Source organism: Cibotium barometz, chromosome 30, assembly GCF_041138505.1.
Source record: "Cibotium barometz isolate CiBa-2024 chromosome 30, ASM4113850v1, whole genome shotgun sequence".
Taxonomy (NCBI): domain Eukaryota; kingdom Viridiplantae; phylum Streptophyta; class Polypodiopsida; order Cyatheales; family Cibotiaceae; genus Cibotium; species Cibotium barometz.
The window spans coordinates 9,920,706-9,938,496 of NC_141075.1; the positions used below are offsets into that span (position 1 = coordinate 9,920,706).

The following is a 17,791-nucleotide window of genomic DNA, read 5'->3' on the forward strand; positions in this document are numbered from 1 at the left end:
GTATCATACCTTATCTCCCTGAAGTCTTACAATGTGATTTGTTTATAGACATCTTTTATCTGGCAGTAGTTTCTTGTGGCATGTAACTGGACTTGTTTGATGCTTCAAATTTTGTTTTGAACTTGCTTGTAGGTGGATACTTTCTTTGCTGTCGGGTCTCCACTCGGAGTATTCTTGTCTTTGAGGAATGTAAGACTCGGAATCGGTAATCAGTTCCTGTACACTTCAGTTTTTTTCCCATGTATTTAATATTTTCCCTTTTACCAGTAGAAAGGTAGAAACATTTGCAGTCTATATATAGTTGATAATCACCTGCTTTGCTGTGGGGTCTCCAATCGGAGTATTCTTGTCTTTGAGGAATTTAAGACTTGGAATTGGTAATCGCTCCTGTACACTTTGGTTTCTTTTGCATGTATTTAATAATTAGCAGAAATGTAGAAACATTGATAGTCTTATCTCTTGTAAATATATAGTTGTTAATCACCTGCTTTTTTTGGATCAGGCAAGGGAAAAGAGTACTGGCAAGACGATGGGATTGATGAGGAGATGCCAGCATGCAAGCGACTGTTTAATGTGTTTCATCCATTCGATCCGGTTGCTTATAGGTAGGATTTAAAATAATGATTATGGCTTAAAGAATATTTTTTAGTCCGAGAGATTGCATGTGTCTCAAATAAAGTTATTTATAATAGATGGATGGTAAATCAAACTGTAAGAGGACTACTACTGGATTGTGGATATAGATAACGCCTCTGATAATAGTGAATTTTGCCAAGAAATCACTGAGCTTAGGAGGCTGTTACCTGCTCATAAAATTATCAGCCCTGAGGACGTTAGGATTCTAAGAGACCTTGTTGACTTCTAAAGATTGTGACATGATGTTATTTGTATGACTCACAGATTCTTGTTGGATTGTGTACGCATTCTCCATAGCTACCTCAAGAGTGGTTTCAGACGTAGGATTGCGATTGGCCAGATCAGAGTCTGATCACATCTCTCTCTCTCTCTAGTCTGTACGCATGGTGGTCGCGGATCTGGAGGAGTTGCAGTTCTTTTTAGAGAGGAGCTCCAGCCACTCATCCATGTTATGCGCCGTGATGAGAGCGCGAGGTACATGTGGGTCAGAGTGAGGGCAGATGAAGGTAGACCCCTATACATTGCTATATGTTACTTTCCACCCAGCACATCTCATTATGCAGCGCGCAAGGGGCAATCTCCATATATGATTCTAGATGAGGACGTATGGGAGTTCTCCAGGGAGGGAGATGTTATCATACTTGGGGACTTTAATGCTCGAACGGCTCAGTACCAGACCTCCTCCTTTGACACTTCGGAGGAGATGTTGAGAGAGATAGATGTGGGGGAGATGTGTTTGACTCGAAGATCACAGGATGAGGTGGAGTGTACTGAGTATGGGAGATACCTCTTGGAGATGGGGACTGCACATGGGCTGGCCATTTTAAATGGCCTAGCGAGGTATCCACTTGCCAGTGGCTTTACTTGCTTTCCACACAGACATGGGGCCAGCACAGTGGATTATGTTCTAGCCTCGCCAACCTTCATCCCGAGTATCTTGGATTTTGCGATTGGCCCCAGGCCCATCGGAGTTACGGTGGATCATGAACTTCTCTCCTTTACGGTGGATTTCTACTACAGTACCCGCCAGGTTGGGCAGTCCTCCTATCACCCGAGATATACCTTCTGTAGAGAGACTGATGGAGTATACACCGCAGAGATCTACAGCTTGTTGAGTGCAGAGGATCCGCAGAGGCCATTAGCAGAGCTCACACAGATCCTGACAGAGGCTTTACATACAGCTGCAACGACGGCCTTCCCACACACGCAGCCCACAGTACGACCACGTCCTGGGAGCATGCCCCAAAATAGTTCGTATGATGATGACTGTAGGGAGCTCAGAGCCCGGCTATAGAGAGAGGTGGCCACAGGTGTTACTACATATAGACAGTCACGCATCATCTTCCGATCCCTCATTCGGCGGAAGAAGAGAGCATTCTTAGCTCGGCTGGAGAGAGACATCTATCCGTTGATTTTGAGTCAGGATTCTGGGGAGGCATGGAGATTGCTTAGAGAGCACCCCCCGCCTCCGGCCATTACCTCTCCAGATACATGGGGCGAGTATGTAGCCTCCCTCTACACAGTACCAGAGCAGCCACCACTACCGAACCCTCCAGAGCCTTGTCCACCCACTTCTATCTTCTTCACAGCAGAGATGGTGAGGAGGGCCATCAACAGATTGCATACAGGGAGGGCACAGGATCATGAGGGCATTGTAGCCGAGCATTTCATACATGCTAGAGATATGGTTGTAGACTTGCTAGCTCTCATGTTTAATAGAGCCATGTGTGAGGGGTTTCCTGGGACTTGGAGTACTTCCACGATTGTGCTGGTACTCAAGTCTGGAGATCCGAGCCTACCGACTAACTACCGCACCATTATGATTGGTCACTCGCTGGCCAAGCTATATGCCTCTATTCTTGAGCAGGAGTTGAGCAGATGGGCAGATAGACAAGGGGTCCGAGCTCAAGGACAGGCCGGTTTCAGGAGGAGATTCTCTACTTTGGATCATATCTTTACCCTCAGGGCTATCATTGAGGAGGGCAGAGCACATGGGAGGAGGATCTAGTGTGGCTTTGTGAATTTCCGCAAGGCCTTTGACACAGTGCCCAGAGCTAGACTGATGTGCAGGCTGCAAGGCTTGGGGGTTCCATGTGAGCTCATTTGGGGTATTATGGCACTTTATGAGACAGTAGTTGGGCAGGTGCGGACTTCAGAGGGTCTCTCCCAGCCAGTACACTCCACTATAGGGGTGAACATGGCTGCCTGCTCTCTCCGACTCTATTTGGACTATACATTGATGAGATCTCTGATTATATTGGGACACGAGGGGACAGAGGAGCCCAGTTGGCTGGCACTCGGATACCCCTGCTCTTATATGCTGATGATATTGTGCTTATAGTAGACTCACCAGAGGGTATGCAGAGGCACTTGGATACTTTACATGCTTATGCAGAGGATAGTGGGCTCTCAGTTAACCTTGGTAAGACCAAGGTTATGGTGTTTAACATTACAGCTCAGTGGGTTTGGAGATCAGTGCGTATTTTCACATATGGGCAGGGAGACAGTGGAGTATGTTGACTCATACACATATCTTGGAGTGGTGTTCATTGGGCCCACATTTTCCATGAGGGGGGCAGCAGAGGCCAGATTGACTAGAGGATATGCAGCACTAGGAGGTCTATAGAGGATGTGCTTATTACAGCTACAGTTTCAGGAGCCACGCACTAAGCTGTGGCTTTTTGACACGCTGGTCACATCGGCTATGCTATATGGAGTACAGATCTGGGGGCCTAGCCTAGATCATCACAGTCGATCAGGACGCACAGACGATAGATGGAGATCGATGGAGAGACCACTTGTGTCCATGATCTCCAGGATGATTCGGGCTAAGGCCTGGGTACCCCATGAGATTATTAGAGCCGAGATGGGAGCACCACCGATCGTAGTCGAGGCTCTTGCCAGATCAGTGTCCTTCATTCATAGCACCTGGGAGCTTCCCCTACACCGGTATGCAAGACTTGCTTTAGAGTCCTCTCATCAGCTAGCCATGGAGGGAGACACTTCATGTTGGTATGCGTAGATAGCATCCTGGTTTGACCTCCACCGGTTCAGTTTAGACAGACCTCCACCCTTCCAGTACTCTCTGGAGGCACCCTCTCTCACCTTGACACATTCTGAGATTAGTAGAATCATCAGATAGGACTTCATTCAGTTGGACACTAAGGCGACATGGCTAGAGCCCTCACAGGAGTTGGGGACGAAGATGGCTTTCTATAGAGACCATCTTCTCCGCACCACTGAGGATGGCTTTATACTTAGACCGAGCTACATGGATACCCTTCTGTCTCATGGATTGATGTGCGCCATTGGGCAGATCCGCACCTCTTCACATCAGTTAGAGATATAGACAGGCAGATTTAGAGGCATACCTCTAGGGGATAGGATTTGTCAAATTTGTTGGATAGAGCCAGAGAGGGAGCAGCGCTACATCTGTCGCTGCACAGCATATTATGAGATTCGAGGGTGCTACCATTGCCTTTTCAGAGAGGGATTTGGACCACTGGCTAGAGTCATGGACTATTGTGATCAGCGATGCTTGGGTTTTTATCTCCTGGAGATCCGCAGGCTCAGAGAATCCATTATCCGGAGCAGACGCCTGACTGGCAGGGAGTCCACACAGAGACAGATTACTGACTTCTTTAGAGGGACTACCCGGGAGGACACACAGCCGACAGCCTAGCAGCGGGCACCCCATGGGACTCAGGTTGAGAGAGCTATCCAGTTGGGCAGATCTAGACGCCGCGAGGGTTCGCGGATCCTCACATCGGAGACGGTGCCTACACCGGAGGAACTCTCTCCAAATGGTATTCAATGAGGGTAAGCGGTGGAAAGAGGAGGAGGAGGACCTCATAGCAGAAGTCAAAGACCCACGGGGAAGTCAACACGCTCAAAGGCGTAATTTCAGCTCTTCAGAGGGAGCTTGCAGAGGCTAAGGCAAATGGTGAACTTGAAGAGGGTGAAATTCAGCCATCCATGATAGAAGAGCTCAAGGTTATCAAGGAACAAGTACGGGCAATTAAGGAAGAAGAGAAGCAACACGAAGCAAAGACTTCCTCATGGGTGGAAGTCATCACCAAGACTTAAAGGAAGATGGATGAAGCGGAGAAGTGGATAGAGGTCGCCAAGAAGGGTAAAGGTAAGGAGATAACAACCCCTACACCTACAATCATTAACATGACTTTGGAAGAAGAACAACGAAGACGTACACGTGCTTTGCATGTGAGGATTACCGGCCTTAAAGACGGGGATAAAGTTGAAGAGGAAGTGAAAGAGCTTATGGTGTTGATGGGGATTGACAGTCCGGCACACGCAAAAGCCTGGAGAGTGGGCAAAAAAAGCGGAGGCAACGGGGAAACATCAAAGGAAAGAGCTCTCATACTTCGCTTCTCCTCTATTGAGGCGAAGAAGGAGTTCTTGAAGAGGCGACCCACTTTAAAGAATACAGGCATTTTTCTTGGTGACGATCTTACTCTCTCACAGCTTGCATATATGAAGGAAGTCATGCCTGAGATTAGGGCGGCAAGAGAAAAGGGAAAGATAGCATTTTATAGAGAAGGGAGGGTGGTCATCGTGGAGCGACGCTCTACATGACGGTGCGAGACCTATGGGACCAAATTAAACCTGGCAGCCTGGAACTGCAATGGATCTCTCAGACTTGATGTAGGTGCCTTTGAGGAGAGCTTTAGAGATAGAGATATAGTCTTCTACTCGGAGACTCACCAGGCCCCTGGTCAGATGATGCCATAGGTGACAGGATACAGATGGGAGACAGCTTGCAGAGTAGGGACGAGATCGGTACACAGTAGTAGAGGATCAGGGGGGGTGGCAGTTCTTTTCAGGGAGGAGCTGCAACCGCTTCTACACATCGTTCGGAGAGATGATCAAGCCAAATATATGTGGGTGAGACTGAGGGCCGACACAAGCAGATTCCTGTATATTGCCATATGCTATTTTGCTCCTAGTACATCGACATATGCAGCACCTAGAGGGCAGTCTCCTTTCTCTGTGCTAGATGATGACATATGGGAGTTCTCTAGGGATGGAGACATCATCCTGTTAGGGGACTTTAATGCCCGAACGGGCAACCGCCAGACAGCCTTTTATGATACCTCAGAGGAGATGTTGAGAGAGCTGGACACTCTGCATATGGGATTAGACAGACGCTCACAGGATGTGGAGTGCACAGAGTATGGGAGATATTTGGTAGATATGGGGACTGCACATGGGTTGGCCATACTTAATGGCTTGCAGAGGTTTCCGTCAGCAGTTGGATTTACTTGCTTTCCACATAGACATGGTGCTAGCACAGTGGATTATGTTATGGCTATGCCGAGCTTTGTTTCATGCATTGAGGACTTCACAGTTGGATCTCGGCCCATTGGGGTAGTAGTGGATCATGCATTGTTGACATTGACCATCTCTTTTCACTTTACCACAACTCAGAGGACACGAGGGGCAGATCACACTCGATATACTTTTACTTCGGAGATTGATGCTGTCTATAGAGATGGGATTTATAGACGTCTCACACACTCGATATACTTTTACTTCAGAGACTGATGCTGTCTATAGAGATGGGATTTATAGACGTCCGTACACAGAGGAGCCAGGGAGACCTTTGGAGGAGCTGACCCATATACTGACAGAGACTTTACAGGATGCAACGAGAGAGGCATATCCACATACTCAGCCTGGACAGAGACAGCATTCTGGGTGTGAGGAGTGCAGAGAGACAAGAGCCCGACTGTAGCGGGAGGTTGCTTTGGGAGTCACTACTCACCGACAGTCACGTATTGCCTTCCGGTGCCTTGTGCGAAGGAAGAAGCGGGCCTTCCTTGCTCAGCTAGAGCAGGAATTATACCAGCTGTTCTTGAGCCAGGATTCGAGGGAGGCTTGGCGTTTGTTTCATGAGTCCTCCCCTGCTTTGGCCATCACTTCTACAGAGGTCTGGGGTAGTTATGCAGCATCTCTATATACAGTTCCTGGACAGACACCTTTTCTTGACCCGCCAGCACCATGCCCACAGACATGTACTTTCTTTACCGCAGAGATGGTAAGGAAGGCCATTGATAGGATGAAGACTGGGAGAGCATATGATCATGATGGATTGGTCGCTGAGCACTTTATCCATGCGAGAGACATGCTGGCAGAGCTTCTAGCAGTGATGATCAATCGTGCTATGTGTGAAGGCTTACCCGAGACTTGGAGTATGTCCACCATCGTGCCTATCTTCAAGTCAGGGGACCCTATGGAGCCAGGGAATTATCGCACTATTATGATTGGTCACACACTAGCACGATTGTATGCATCCATTCTTGAGCAGCAGTTGAGTAGATGGGCAGAGAGAGAGGGCATTCGAGCAGAGGGACAGGCAGGGTTCAGGAGAGATTTCTCTACTCTTGTCACATCTTGACTCTGCGGGCCATTATTGAGGAGGGCAGGTCGCATGGGCGACGGATTTATTGTAGCTTTGTGGACTTCTGCAAAGCATTTGATACAGTGCCCAGAGCCAGATTGATGAGGCGATTACAGGAGATGGGGGTACCCACAGAGCTCATATGGGGGATTATGGCTTTATATAGATCAGTTGCAGGACAGGTACGCACCCCAGAGGGGGTCTCTACTTTGGTTCACTCCACTATAGGAGTGAAGCAAGGTTGCCCGTCATCTCCTTCATTGTTTGGTATGTATGTGGATGAGGCTTCTAACTACATTGAGAGATTGGGGGACAGGAGCCCAGCTGGCAGGTACATGGATCCCACTATTGTTATATGCTGATGATATTGTGTTGATCTCTGACTCCCCTGAGGGTATGCAACGTCATCTGGATGCTTTACATGGAGTTTGCACATAAAAGTGGATTGTCTGTCAACCTTGGCAAAACCAAGGTTATGGTGTTTAACACCACGCCACAGTGGGTTAGGCGATCAGCTCCCACATTTACATATGGGCAGGAGATTGTGGAGTATACAGATGCATATACATATCTTGGGGTAGTATTCAGTGGGCCAGTGTTTTCGATGAGGAGAGCAGCAGAGACTAGATTGACTAGAGCACATGCAGCCCTGGGTGGTTTGGAGAGGATGTGTTCGCAGGTTCAGTTTCAGGAACCTCGAACGAAACTTTGGCTTTTTGACACTCTATTGACATCAGCTATGCTTTATGGAGTGCAGATATGGGGACCTTCAATGGGCCATCACAGCACAGGCGGGTGGAGAGGTATGGAGAGGCCTTTGGTATTTATCACTCTCACACGGACAGAGATTACCACTCATCCATCAGGATTTAGTTCAGCTGGTGGACATTAGGAGGACATGGATACAGCCGACTGAGGAGCTGGGCACGAAGATGGCTTTCTACAGAGAGCATTTTCTTCAGCTCACAGCAGATGGTTTTGTGATCAGACCCAGTTACATGGATGTACACTTGTCTCATGCAGTACGATGTGCTATTGGTCAGATTCACACATCCTCACACCAGCTTGAGATTGAGATTGGCCGATATAGAGGTATACCAGCTGAGGCGAGGATATGTCGAGTATGCCATGGGGAGCCAGAGACAGAGCTGCATTATATATGCCATTGTTCTGCTGTTGCATACTATGAGATACGTGATCGTTTCCACTGTTTATTCAGAGAGGGTTTTGGGCCACTTTCTAGAGTCATGGGGTACCAGGACCAGAGGTGTTTGGGATTGTTCTTGCTTGAGCTGCGGAGATATAGAGATAGCCTGCTTAGGTGCACCGAGAGCCAGACTCAGAGGCACATTACAGACTTCTTTAGTCCAGCCATCACTGCGCCAGATGGACCACAGCAGCAGCAGGACATGGATACCGCCCACACCAGCGGTAAACTGATTGATCATGCGATTGAGCTTGGGTGGTCCAGACACCCACGACTACGGAGGAGGGCATCCCAGCATAGACGGAGGTTGTAGCGGCGGATTCGGATTATTCTTGCGAGACATGCGGCACACCCAGTCTGGGTGCTGACCTCAGAGGATATTGAGGAGATTCGCCAGCATCCGATGCGGCACATATTATGAGATGGAGGCACCTCCATAGTGTACCCCCGCGTCCCACATGATATTGTATCCCCTCACTGTACTCCACTCACCTCCATAGCGTACCCCCCCCCCCCTCTCCACTATATTCACACCCTATAAGGGTTTCTGTTTACCTTCCAGCTCCAGTTTCATTTTCTAGGTGCCAGTAGCATCATCTTTATTTTTCATTTTTTGGTTTTTTATCAAGACATTGTACAGATCCACCATGATGTAACTTTTTGGTCTCATAGGTCATTATGGCCTTTTGAAGACGTTAATATAACATTTCATTTCATTTCATTGCTCTCTCTCTCTCTCTCTCTCTCTCTCTCTCTCTCTCTCTTCGCCTGCTCGCACTACGCACCCTTGCTGTGCTGCGCCTGGCGCCGCCCTGCTCGCGCTATGCTAGCCCGTCTCCCTGTCCGCCTGCCCGCTAGTCCCTTTGCCTCCCTAGTGGTGTGAACCTGTTCGCTTCGCACTGCCTTGCCCGTGCCGCTCACTGCCCGTCTCCCTCTCCGCCTGCCCGCTATTTTGTTCGGCTCCCTTTTCCCACCCACCCTTCCTCAGGCCCCCAAGGCAGCAACATAACTTTCTCTCTCTCTCTCTACTGATGTATTGTAGGGCTAGATACTTACCTTGAGTTCTTTCTTTTCTTTTCCAGACAGTGTATCAGATGACACATGGTTGTAACTTTGGTCTCATAGGTCACTTTGGCCTTCTGAAGACGTTAATATAACATTTCATTTCATTTCATTTCTCTCTCTCTCTCTCTCTCTCTCCTCCCTGCCTGTGGGAAGCGCTGCAGAGCAATCTCGAGGAATGGCTCCGAGTCTCCAAGAGAAGCTCGAGGCCCTCGAGACAGCAATGAAGGCACTAATCAAGGAGAACAAGAAGACATCCGATTCCAACCTCAATGAGGTGGAGAACAAATTACACCGGCACATCATGGCCCTCGAAGCACGGGTCATAGACCTTGAACAAGAGAACACGGCACTCAAGGAGGAGGTGAGTGCATTGAAAGTGGAACTTGTAGCCGTCAAGAACACTGAGAAGGAAGAAGGGGAGATCAATGACAACACTCTCACGGCCATCAAAGAAGAGATCTCCAAGCACATCACAAAGGACATGGAGGGAAAACTCGAAGCCAAGCAGTCAGGATGGGTTGAAGTGGTGAAGAAGAACATCCGTAAAGAAGTGAGGGAGGAGACTCAAAGGGAAGAACACCAAATCATTCACACCACCATTGAGGAGGAGAAGATGAGGCATGCCCGCTTCCTCAACATTCGAGTCACAGGTATAGCCGAGACACCCGACTTCACTCCCGAGAAAGATGGACAACTTCTATGCATGAAGCTCGGCTACAGGGAAGAGGACCCTCTCCCCTTCACCATAGCATGGAGAGTCGGGAAAGACTCAACACGCAAGGGAGCCCTTGTCCTACAGTTTGTAGGAGAGACGGAGAGGGTCACCTTCATAAGGAAGAGGGTGATTCTACGAGGATTACAGGGAGATCCCATCTATTTGGATGACGACCTTACAAGGATGCAGATAGAACACAGGAAAACATGCATGCCGAGAATCCTACAGGCCCAGAAAGAGGGCAAGAGAGCATTCTATCACGATGGCCGTGTCATCATCGATGGCAAGGCCACCGATTAGCGCCAGGCGGCCTATGGGACATCGGCTATGGAGGATCCAGATTCACAGATACACATAGCAGTTTGGAACTGCAATGGAGCACTTTGACATCTTGGGAGGATGGAGGAGGTCATGGAGGGACGGGACATCATACTACTTACAGAGACTCACCAGAGCCCAGAGAGGGGGCTACCCGAAGTAGAGGGCTATCAGTGGGAGTTTACATACAAGGGGACCACACGGCAGAGCACATCGAGAGGATCTGGAGGTAGAGCGGTACTCTTCAAGCGAGAGCTACAGGAGTGCTTACAGGTGGTAGCACGTGACCAGGAGGCTAGATACATGTGGATTAGATTGCAGCTCTTAGCAGACAGGGTGTTATACATTGCTCTATGCTACTTCTCTCCTAGAGGATCGAGATATGCCATGACAGCAAAAGAGGAGAGTAGAGGGTAGGAGGAGGACACAGGGCCATTGGGAGAGTCACCATATGCAGCCCTTTCAGATGAGATCATACACTACTCCAACTTGGGGGAAGTCCTCCTTATGGGGGATTTCAATGCACGGACACAGAGTCGACAATGCGACATTTATAATTTCGAGCACCCCTAGGTGATGCACACACTCGAGGTGGAGGACACTGGAGCTTGCAGGGTGTCAAGAGGACATGGGGCCGGATAACACTAGATATGGTCATCACTTGCTTGAGTTGGGAGCGCGACACCATCTCGTTATTTATAATGGGATGAGACAGTGGCAGGATTCAGGAGCACTGACATGCTTTCCACGATTGGGGGGTCGGGGGGAGGGGGGCACAGTGGACTACATCATGGGGTCCATGGAGACCACACAGGCAGTGACATCTTTCACCAATCCCCCCTGTCCTATTGGTGCGGATCACACGTACCTCTTACTGTCACTCATTGGCGAGCTCCACACCAGCACCCACACAACCCACACAGGCATCGCATACAACTTTCTACTTCACCCATGACTTGGCAGACATATATGAGCATCATGTATATGACGGGCTATTCCCAGATGGATCCCCTGTCACCTCTAGACACTCTCACCACCCAGCTGTCATCTCTACTACATACGGCCGCCACCCGCAGCTTCCCCCATCATACACACATTGCGCACACAGATAGATCTGGGAGCATGCCCCAGAATCATTGGTATGATGATGAGTGCAGAGAGCTATATAGACACCTCCGTGCCCAGAGAGCACTGGGGACCATTACACAGAGACATGCGAGCCAACAGATGAGGATCCTCACACGCCGTAAGAGGCGTGCATATGAGGAGGCACAGTATTGGGATATATACCACCTACTCATTAGCAGAGATGCAGCCACTGCATGGCGCAGGATGAGAGAGCCTCGCTCTCGTACTCCGATTGAGGATCCACACACATGGCACACATATGCAAAGAGCCTCTACCATATCCCTCAGCAGTCGCCCATACCATAGCCACAGGAGTCCCGCCCTACCACCTCCACTTTCTTTACCGCCTCGATGGTAGAGAGAGCTATCCGCCGGTTACAGCATGGGAGATTGGGTGACCACACAGGTATACAGAGAGCATCTTATTTATGCAGCTGACACACTTTGTTGCTCACCTCTTTAATAGGGCACTAGTGGAGGGCCTACTAGCTGAGTGGACTATGCACACCATCGTGCCTCTCTACAAAGCGGGAGACATGCTAGACCCCAGCAACTACAGGACTATCATGATTGGTCATACATTGGCCAAACTTTATGGCGCAGTGCTCGAGGTAGAGTTGAGCTCATATGCAGAGAAGGAGGGACTGCGAGCACTAGGGCAGGCTGGATTCCGACGAGCTTTCTCCACTATTGACCATATATTCACTCTCAGATGTCTAATTGACCAGGCTAGGGCGCGGAGGAAGAGATTATACTGCTGCTTTGTGAATTTCCATAAAGCATTTGACACGGTGCCACGAGAGAGACTCTTCCAGCGCCTACAGTCATTGGGGATCCCATCAGAGATGGTTTGGGGCATCTATGCTTTATATGAGCAGGTCCTCGGGCGCATACGATGCCTCGGGGGGCTATCTGATGTTATTGCTAGCACCATAGGTGTGAAGCAAAGATGCCCACTCTCTGCTACACTATTTGGGCTATACATCGATGAGGTGGCTAACTTCATTGGTCACGGTAGTGGGGACGGGGTAGACATCTCAAGTACCACAGTCCACATTATGCTATATGCAGATGATATTATTCTGGTCTCTGAGTCGCGGATGGGACTACAGAACCATCTCCATGCACTCAATGACTTCACACAGAGGGGGCTTACAGTGAACCTTGGGAAAACCAAGGCCATGATTTCCGACACCTCAGGGCCGGTTCGATGACAGGCCATCTTCACACTAGCAGGAGGACAGGTAGAGGTGGTAGACTCATATGTGTACCTGGGGATTACATTTACGACTCCGCCAGGAAGATTTACTACGGCACAGGCAGCGAGGGATAGACTCACACGCCCAGTTTTCAGAAACGCCGTTTCTGGCCCACCGAAACGGCGTTTCCAAGGCCCTGTTTTTCCAAGGTTTAGAAACCCGCGTGCTGTTTTTCGCCCCATTCTGCGCGCTTATTTCAACCGCCTGTTTGGAGCTGCTTTACCCATCTACCTTGCCCTCTACCCCTCTGAAAAGATTGTGGAAGAGTAGAGAATTCACAAGAATTGATTCAACCATAAAAACCATTGCTTTGCAAGCTTCAACTAAATCAAATCAATTGAAATTTAAACACTTAACAAAATTAAAATACTTAGCTCAATAGATCATATTGGGTGCAATCTTCCCCTCTCTTGTGCGTGGCCTCTCCCCACACGAGTATTTCTTTATTAGCTTTCTTTTCACCAAAATTAGGCCATAGCTTCCAAAATATACAAGATGTGCTTTTTAGAGAGCACGGCACTCTTCTTTTACAAAAATAGAGTGTCAAATATTGGGACTAGGGTAAAGCCATAGGCTTTAATAAATTCCACATAATAAATGTATCTTTCCTAAAGTTCAAAATGGAAAAATCATTTGCTAAGGTTGCAAGCTACTATGCTTGCCAAAAATGAAATGTGATGAACCAAGACATTTCTTCCAAAGTAAACTCTTCAATTCCCATAGTCTTCATCACCTGAAAATATAAGCCCAATTAATTAGTAAATTAATCCCACAAATATTAAACAGGCACAAATCATCACCAACTCATGACTACCAAGCGTAAGTACCCCAGGAATCACCCTGCCATACAAACCTAACTGAAATAATCATAGGTGGCCTCAAACATACGTCATATACCGCACGTATTAATATTTATAGTGGTGTCACCCACGATATTAACCTAGCTGGCATGACGCAAGAGTAACCTAGGCGTTCCCAAATTACTCAAGAGGGGATAAATAATATTTTTCTAGAGGACTTAAAATATATTCTCATGACAACCTCCACATCAGCCCTCTACCACGCCCTCTACCTCCCGAAGAGGAAGTATCTACAGCAATGGGTGGTCAAGAGCATGAAGCTGGTTCAAGTCAAGCAGCAGCAGCAAAGAGGGCCAGAGGCAGAGACACAGGATCAGATTTCTCCTCTACCTCAGTGTCGGGTGTGCATGCAAGGAGGACTCCTTTGCTAGGTGATGTATCACATTCACAAGACACCCCTCCAATAAATACAATACAAAGGGCTAGCATCCAAGCAGGATTTCAAAAGCAAGCAATTGCAGAGGCAACTAGGGAGCTCACCCGGATGTTCATACGGTGTGCCATTCCCTTTCATGTGGCCAAGACAAATCAATGGAGGAAGACCATGAGGGCCATCAGCCGCATTGGATGCGAGTGGGATGGCCCTACATCTGAGGCTCTGCGGACACGAGAGCTAAAGCGGGAAAAATCATGCATAGAAGTGTAGCTACAGCCCTTGAAGGAAACATGGAAAAGGTATGGCTGCATTGTATTGTGTGATGGGTGGTCAGATGTACGCAGGAGAAATGTATACAATGTTTTGGTGTCATGCTGCAAAGGCACTATGTTTTTGAAAGCCATTGATGCCTCCCTCCCAGGTCTCACAGTTACAGGTGCATTTATTTGGACACATATAAGGGAGGCTATAGAGCAAGTTGGGCCTGAGAATGTTGTGCAGGTGGTGACAGATAATGGAAGTAATTGTAAGTCTATGGGCTCTATGCTGGAGGATGAATTTCCAGCCATTGTGTGGACCCCTTGTGCATCACATAGCCTCAACTTATTGATTGAGGACATAGGTCAAATACAATGGGTTGAAGCCATCTTTCGCACCGGACGAAGCATGGTGAAGTTTGTGAAGAAGAGGCCAAAAGTCTTGAGCATGTATCGGGCCTACAGCACTCTTGAGCTATTGCAGCCTGCAGCCACCAGATTTGCATACATGTTCATTGTGCTTGAGAGACTCTTGCGAGTCCGCAGAGAGTTGGTACGCACTGTCTACTCAAATGAATGGCTAGAGTGGGATGAGAGAGAGAGCCCCAAGGCAAGAGCTTTTGTGCGTGATGTCATGAGAGAGGAGTGGTGGGTAGAGATTGAGGAGTTGATCAAAACTCTCTACCCCATCTACACAGTGTTACGCATTACAGACATGGAGGGCAGTACTCTAAGCTTTTTATACGAGTACATGGACAAGATTGGGGAGGCTCTCAACAAGCAAGACTACTTGAGAGCAGAGCAGTAAGTCTCCTCAGTCATGGCTACCCTTGCTTTACTTCTTATCTTTATTTTACTCGAGTCTTTACATTGGTCTCGACTCTTGACTCTTGTTTTTTGTCCTTTTTTTATCTTATGGTTTGATCTCTAAAGGGTTGATGAAATCAAGGCTGTGTGGAATCGGCGATGGGATTGGTTTCACAGGCCGATTCATGCAGTAGCACATGTATTGCATCCTTTGTGGCGAGATGAGGAGCAATACGAGAACGAGGAGCTAGAAGAAGGCTTCATGACATACATCAGGAACTTGACATCTGGTAATGTGCACATGCTGAAATGTATAGAGGATGATCTCTTGGCCTTTCGCAACCAGACAGGGAGCTTTGGTCGAGAGGCTGCAAAGCTTCGAGAGACTCAGCTACTACAGCCTGTCTCATGGTGGGAGACAGCTAATTTGATTGACAATGCGATCCTTCTTTGCTTGATCGCATTTATGCTATGGACTCATAAATTTAGGTGAAGACTACATGGCATAACTCACATATTTGCTTTATGAGGAGCTGATAGTGCCGAGCCACAACACCCGCTGCACCACCCATTCTCAGAGGCAGAGGGGGGGATCCATCGCTTCCACTTCAGCAGAGGCAGAGGACCACGATCCTACCATTTCTTCATCTGAGCTTGACTCTCATGAGTTGGAGGATGACTCCTCCATGGATGATCTTGATGAGTGATTTTTGGAGCACTTAGCTCTAGGATTTTGTCATGCCAACAGCTGCTGCCAGCCACATGGATATTTTTTGATCATGTTCTGTATTTACTATAGTCTATACACATGGATTATGGATGATGGATGATGGATGATGGATCTTGTATTGTATTGACTCTTTTGAGGCTTGAGCCTTGAGCCTACAGTTGTCATTTCTGAATTTTGATCTATCATTTGAGTCTTTGACATTGAACTTGAGCAAAGATGTATTTTTCAAGCTTTTGTAATGTTTTTATTAATTATATATGTATGTATTAAACCCTAAAACCGAAACTCCGTTTCCCCGTTTCTTCCCAAAGGCCGAAACTCCGAAACTCCGTTTCCCGCCGTGCTCCGCACCCCCGTTTTCGAAACTCGTGGAAACTATGCTCACACGAGGGTATGCAGCTGTGGCCATGCTAGAGAGACAATGTCACCAGGCACACTTCCAGGAGCCCCGCACGAAGGGGTGGTTGTTTGACACACTAGTCACCCCTGCTTTGATGTATGCTGCAGCAGTATGGGCACACCAGTCACCCCTGCTTTGCTGTATGCTGTAGCAGTATGGGCACCTAGGCTCGCCACCTCCACATGGTCTTAGATAGAGAGGCCTCAGATTCTCATGCTTTCACGGATGATCCGCAACAAACCCTCCGTCTCACGTGACATTGTCCGGACGGAGTTTGCTGCACCTCCTATGCTAGTAAAGGCCCTCTTCCAGACAATCTGCTTCATACAGAGGATCAGAGATATGCCATCAGATCGACTCTCACATAGAGCTTTTGAGGCGTCCAGGCAGCTCGTAGAAAGTGGAAATAGGAGAACATGGTATTCACAGACGATACAGTGGCTCACTCAGCATGGTCTTGACATAGATCACCTGCCACCTTTCGAGTATGATATACATGCACTGTCACCATTTGGCCACCCGAATGGTTCACTCTTGCTTTCACACTATGTACATATTGGATTGGTGTCCATGGCTTATGGAATGTGCCTATGCATGTGATTGACACGTGTCATGCTGTATAGTTGGATATGATATTCCGCTGGGACTTGACGTTATCATGCCCGGAATATCTGGAGGACTTGGCTTTCCGCTGGGACTTGTGCCTTTGTGTACATGCCCGGAAACGCCTGGAGGATTGGCTTTCCACTGGGTCTGGTATCGCATATACTTGCCTGGAAACGCCTGATCTTATATGCTTTCATGAACGGAAATTGCTCATGCCAATGCTGCATTGCATAGCATCTTTATGTGCTTGCCTGCAAATGAAATTGCATGGTGTTTTCATGCTTGCATGACCTATGTGTAGTTCCGGGTAAGGGGACGCCCGCCCGTGAACCGTGCGTGTGAAACTGTCTGCTGACATGGTTGTGTGGCATGTGAACAGGTGGTAAGTATTACCCAATCTAGGCTCAAATAGCCCTTAGGACTTAGCCAATATTTATAAGTGAGTGCGTTCCCACTTCATTAAAGTTTGGGCGCCCAAAAGTCACTTATAAATTATGACCGCTTCCAAGTTCACACTCACTGATGTCCCGAGGCGGACAAGACTCAATGTCCAGGACCTGATCCTCCCCTTTTACTCATAAATGGGCATCTCCCCATGTCCCCTCACCTGATTGGACCCCAATTCACTTACTTATTAAGAGAAAATTCGTGTTTTCTCTTCATGAGGATTTTTGGAGGCTGAAAACTCTGTTTTTCCACCATTTTTCTCCATTTCCAAGCTCTCCATAGCCATACCCAACTTGCTAGGGTGTTTTCCAAGCTTCCAAGAGTGTTTCCAACAAGTGCTAATCACTCTCCTACTCACTCCCAATGACTAAAATTCAGCAAAACAGCTCTCATTTTTGCTGTAATTTCTGGTCTTTTTGCTGAAAGCCCTAATTTCAGCCTACCTTTCTCAAGTTGAACCATAGGGGAAGCTTTCCTAAGGTTCCCTTCATCCTCTTGAAGACTTTTGTTACGAAGGATTGCGGCAAATCGAAGATATCAACACTTCTAAAGCTTCCAACGC

The 17,791-nt window shown here is 48.0% G+C and overlaps 2 protein-coding genes across 2 annotated transcripts in view; both read left to right on the forward strand.

Annotated features, from left to right (window-relative positions):
- The window catches only part of SGR2 (shoot gravitropism 2 (SGR2)), a 166,948-nt gene that overhangs the window by 110,400 nt on the left and 38,757 nt on the right, over positions 1-17,791 (forward strand). The window contains exons 13-14 of the mRNA XM_086823869.1: positions 133-205; positions 503-605. Of these exons, the coding sequence (XP_086679995.1) occupies positions 133-205; positions 503-605 (176 nt within the window). The remainder of the gene's footprint in view (positions 1-132; positions 206-502; positions 606-17,791) is intronic.
- LOC147621136 (uncharacterized) lies at positions 14,300-15,539 on the forward strand. The gene is made up of 2 exons (XM_086823728.1): positions 14,300-15,043; positions 15,173-15,539. The coding sequence occupies exons 1-2, from the start codon at positions 14,370-14,372 to the stop codon at positions 15,537-15,539; spliced, it is 1,041 nt and encodes a 346-aa protein (XP_086679854.1). The 5' UTR covers positions 14,300-14,369.

Coding starts and splice junctions, on each gene's coding strand:
- LOC147621136 (XM_086823728.1), top strand. CDS start 14,370: ATGTTTTTGAAAGCCATTGATGCCTCCCTCCCAGGTCTCACAGTTACA. Junction 15,044..15,172: donor GACTACTTGAGAGCAGAGCA/GTAAGTCTCCTC, acceptor TGATCTCTAAAG/GGTTGATGAAATCAAGGCTG.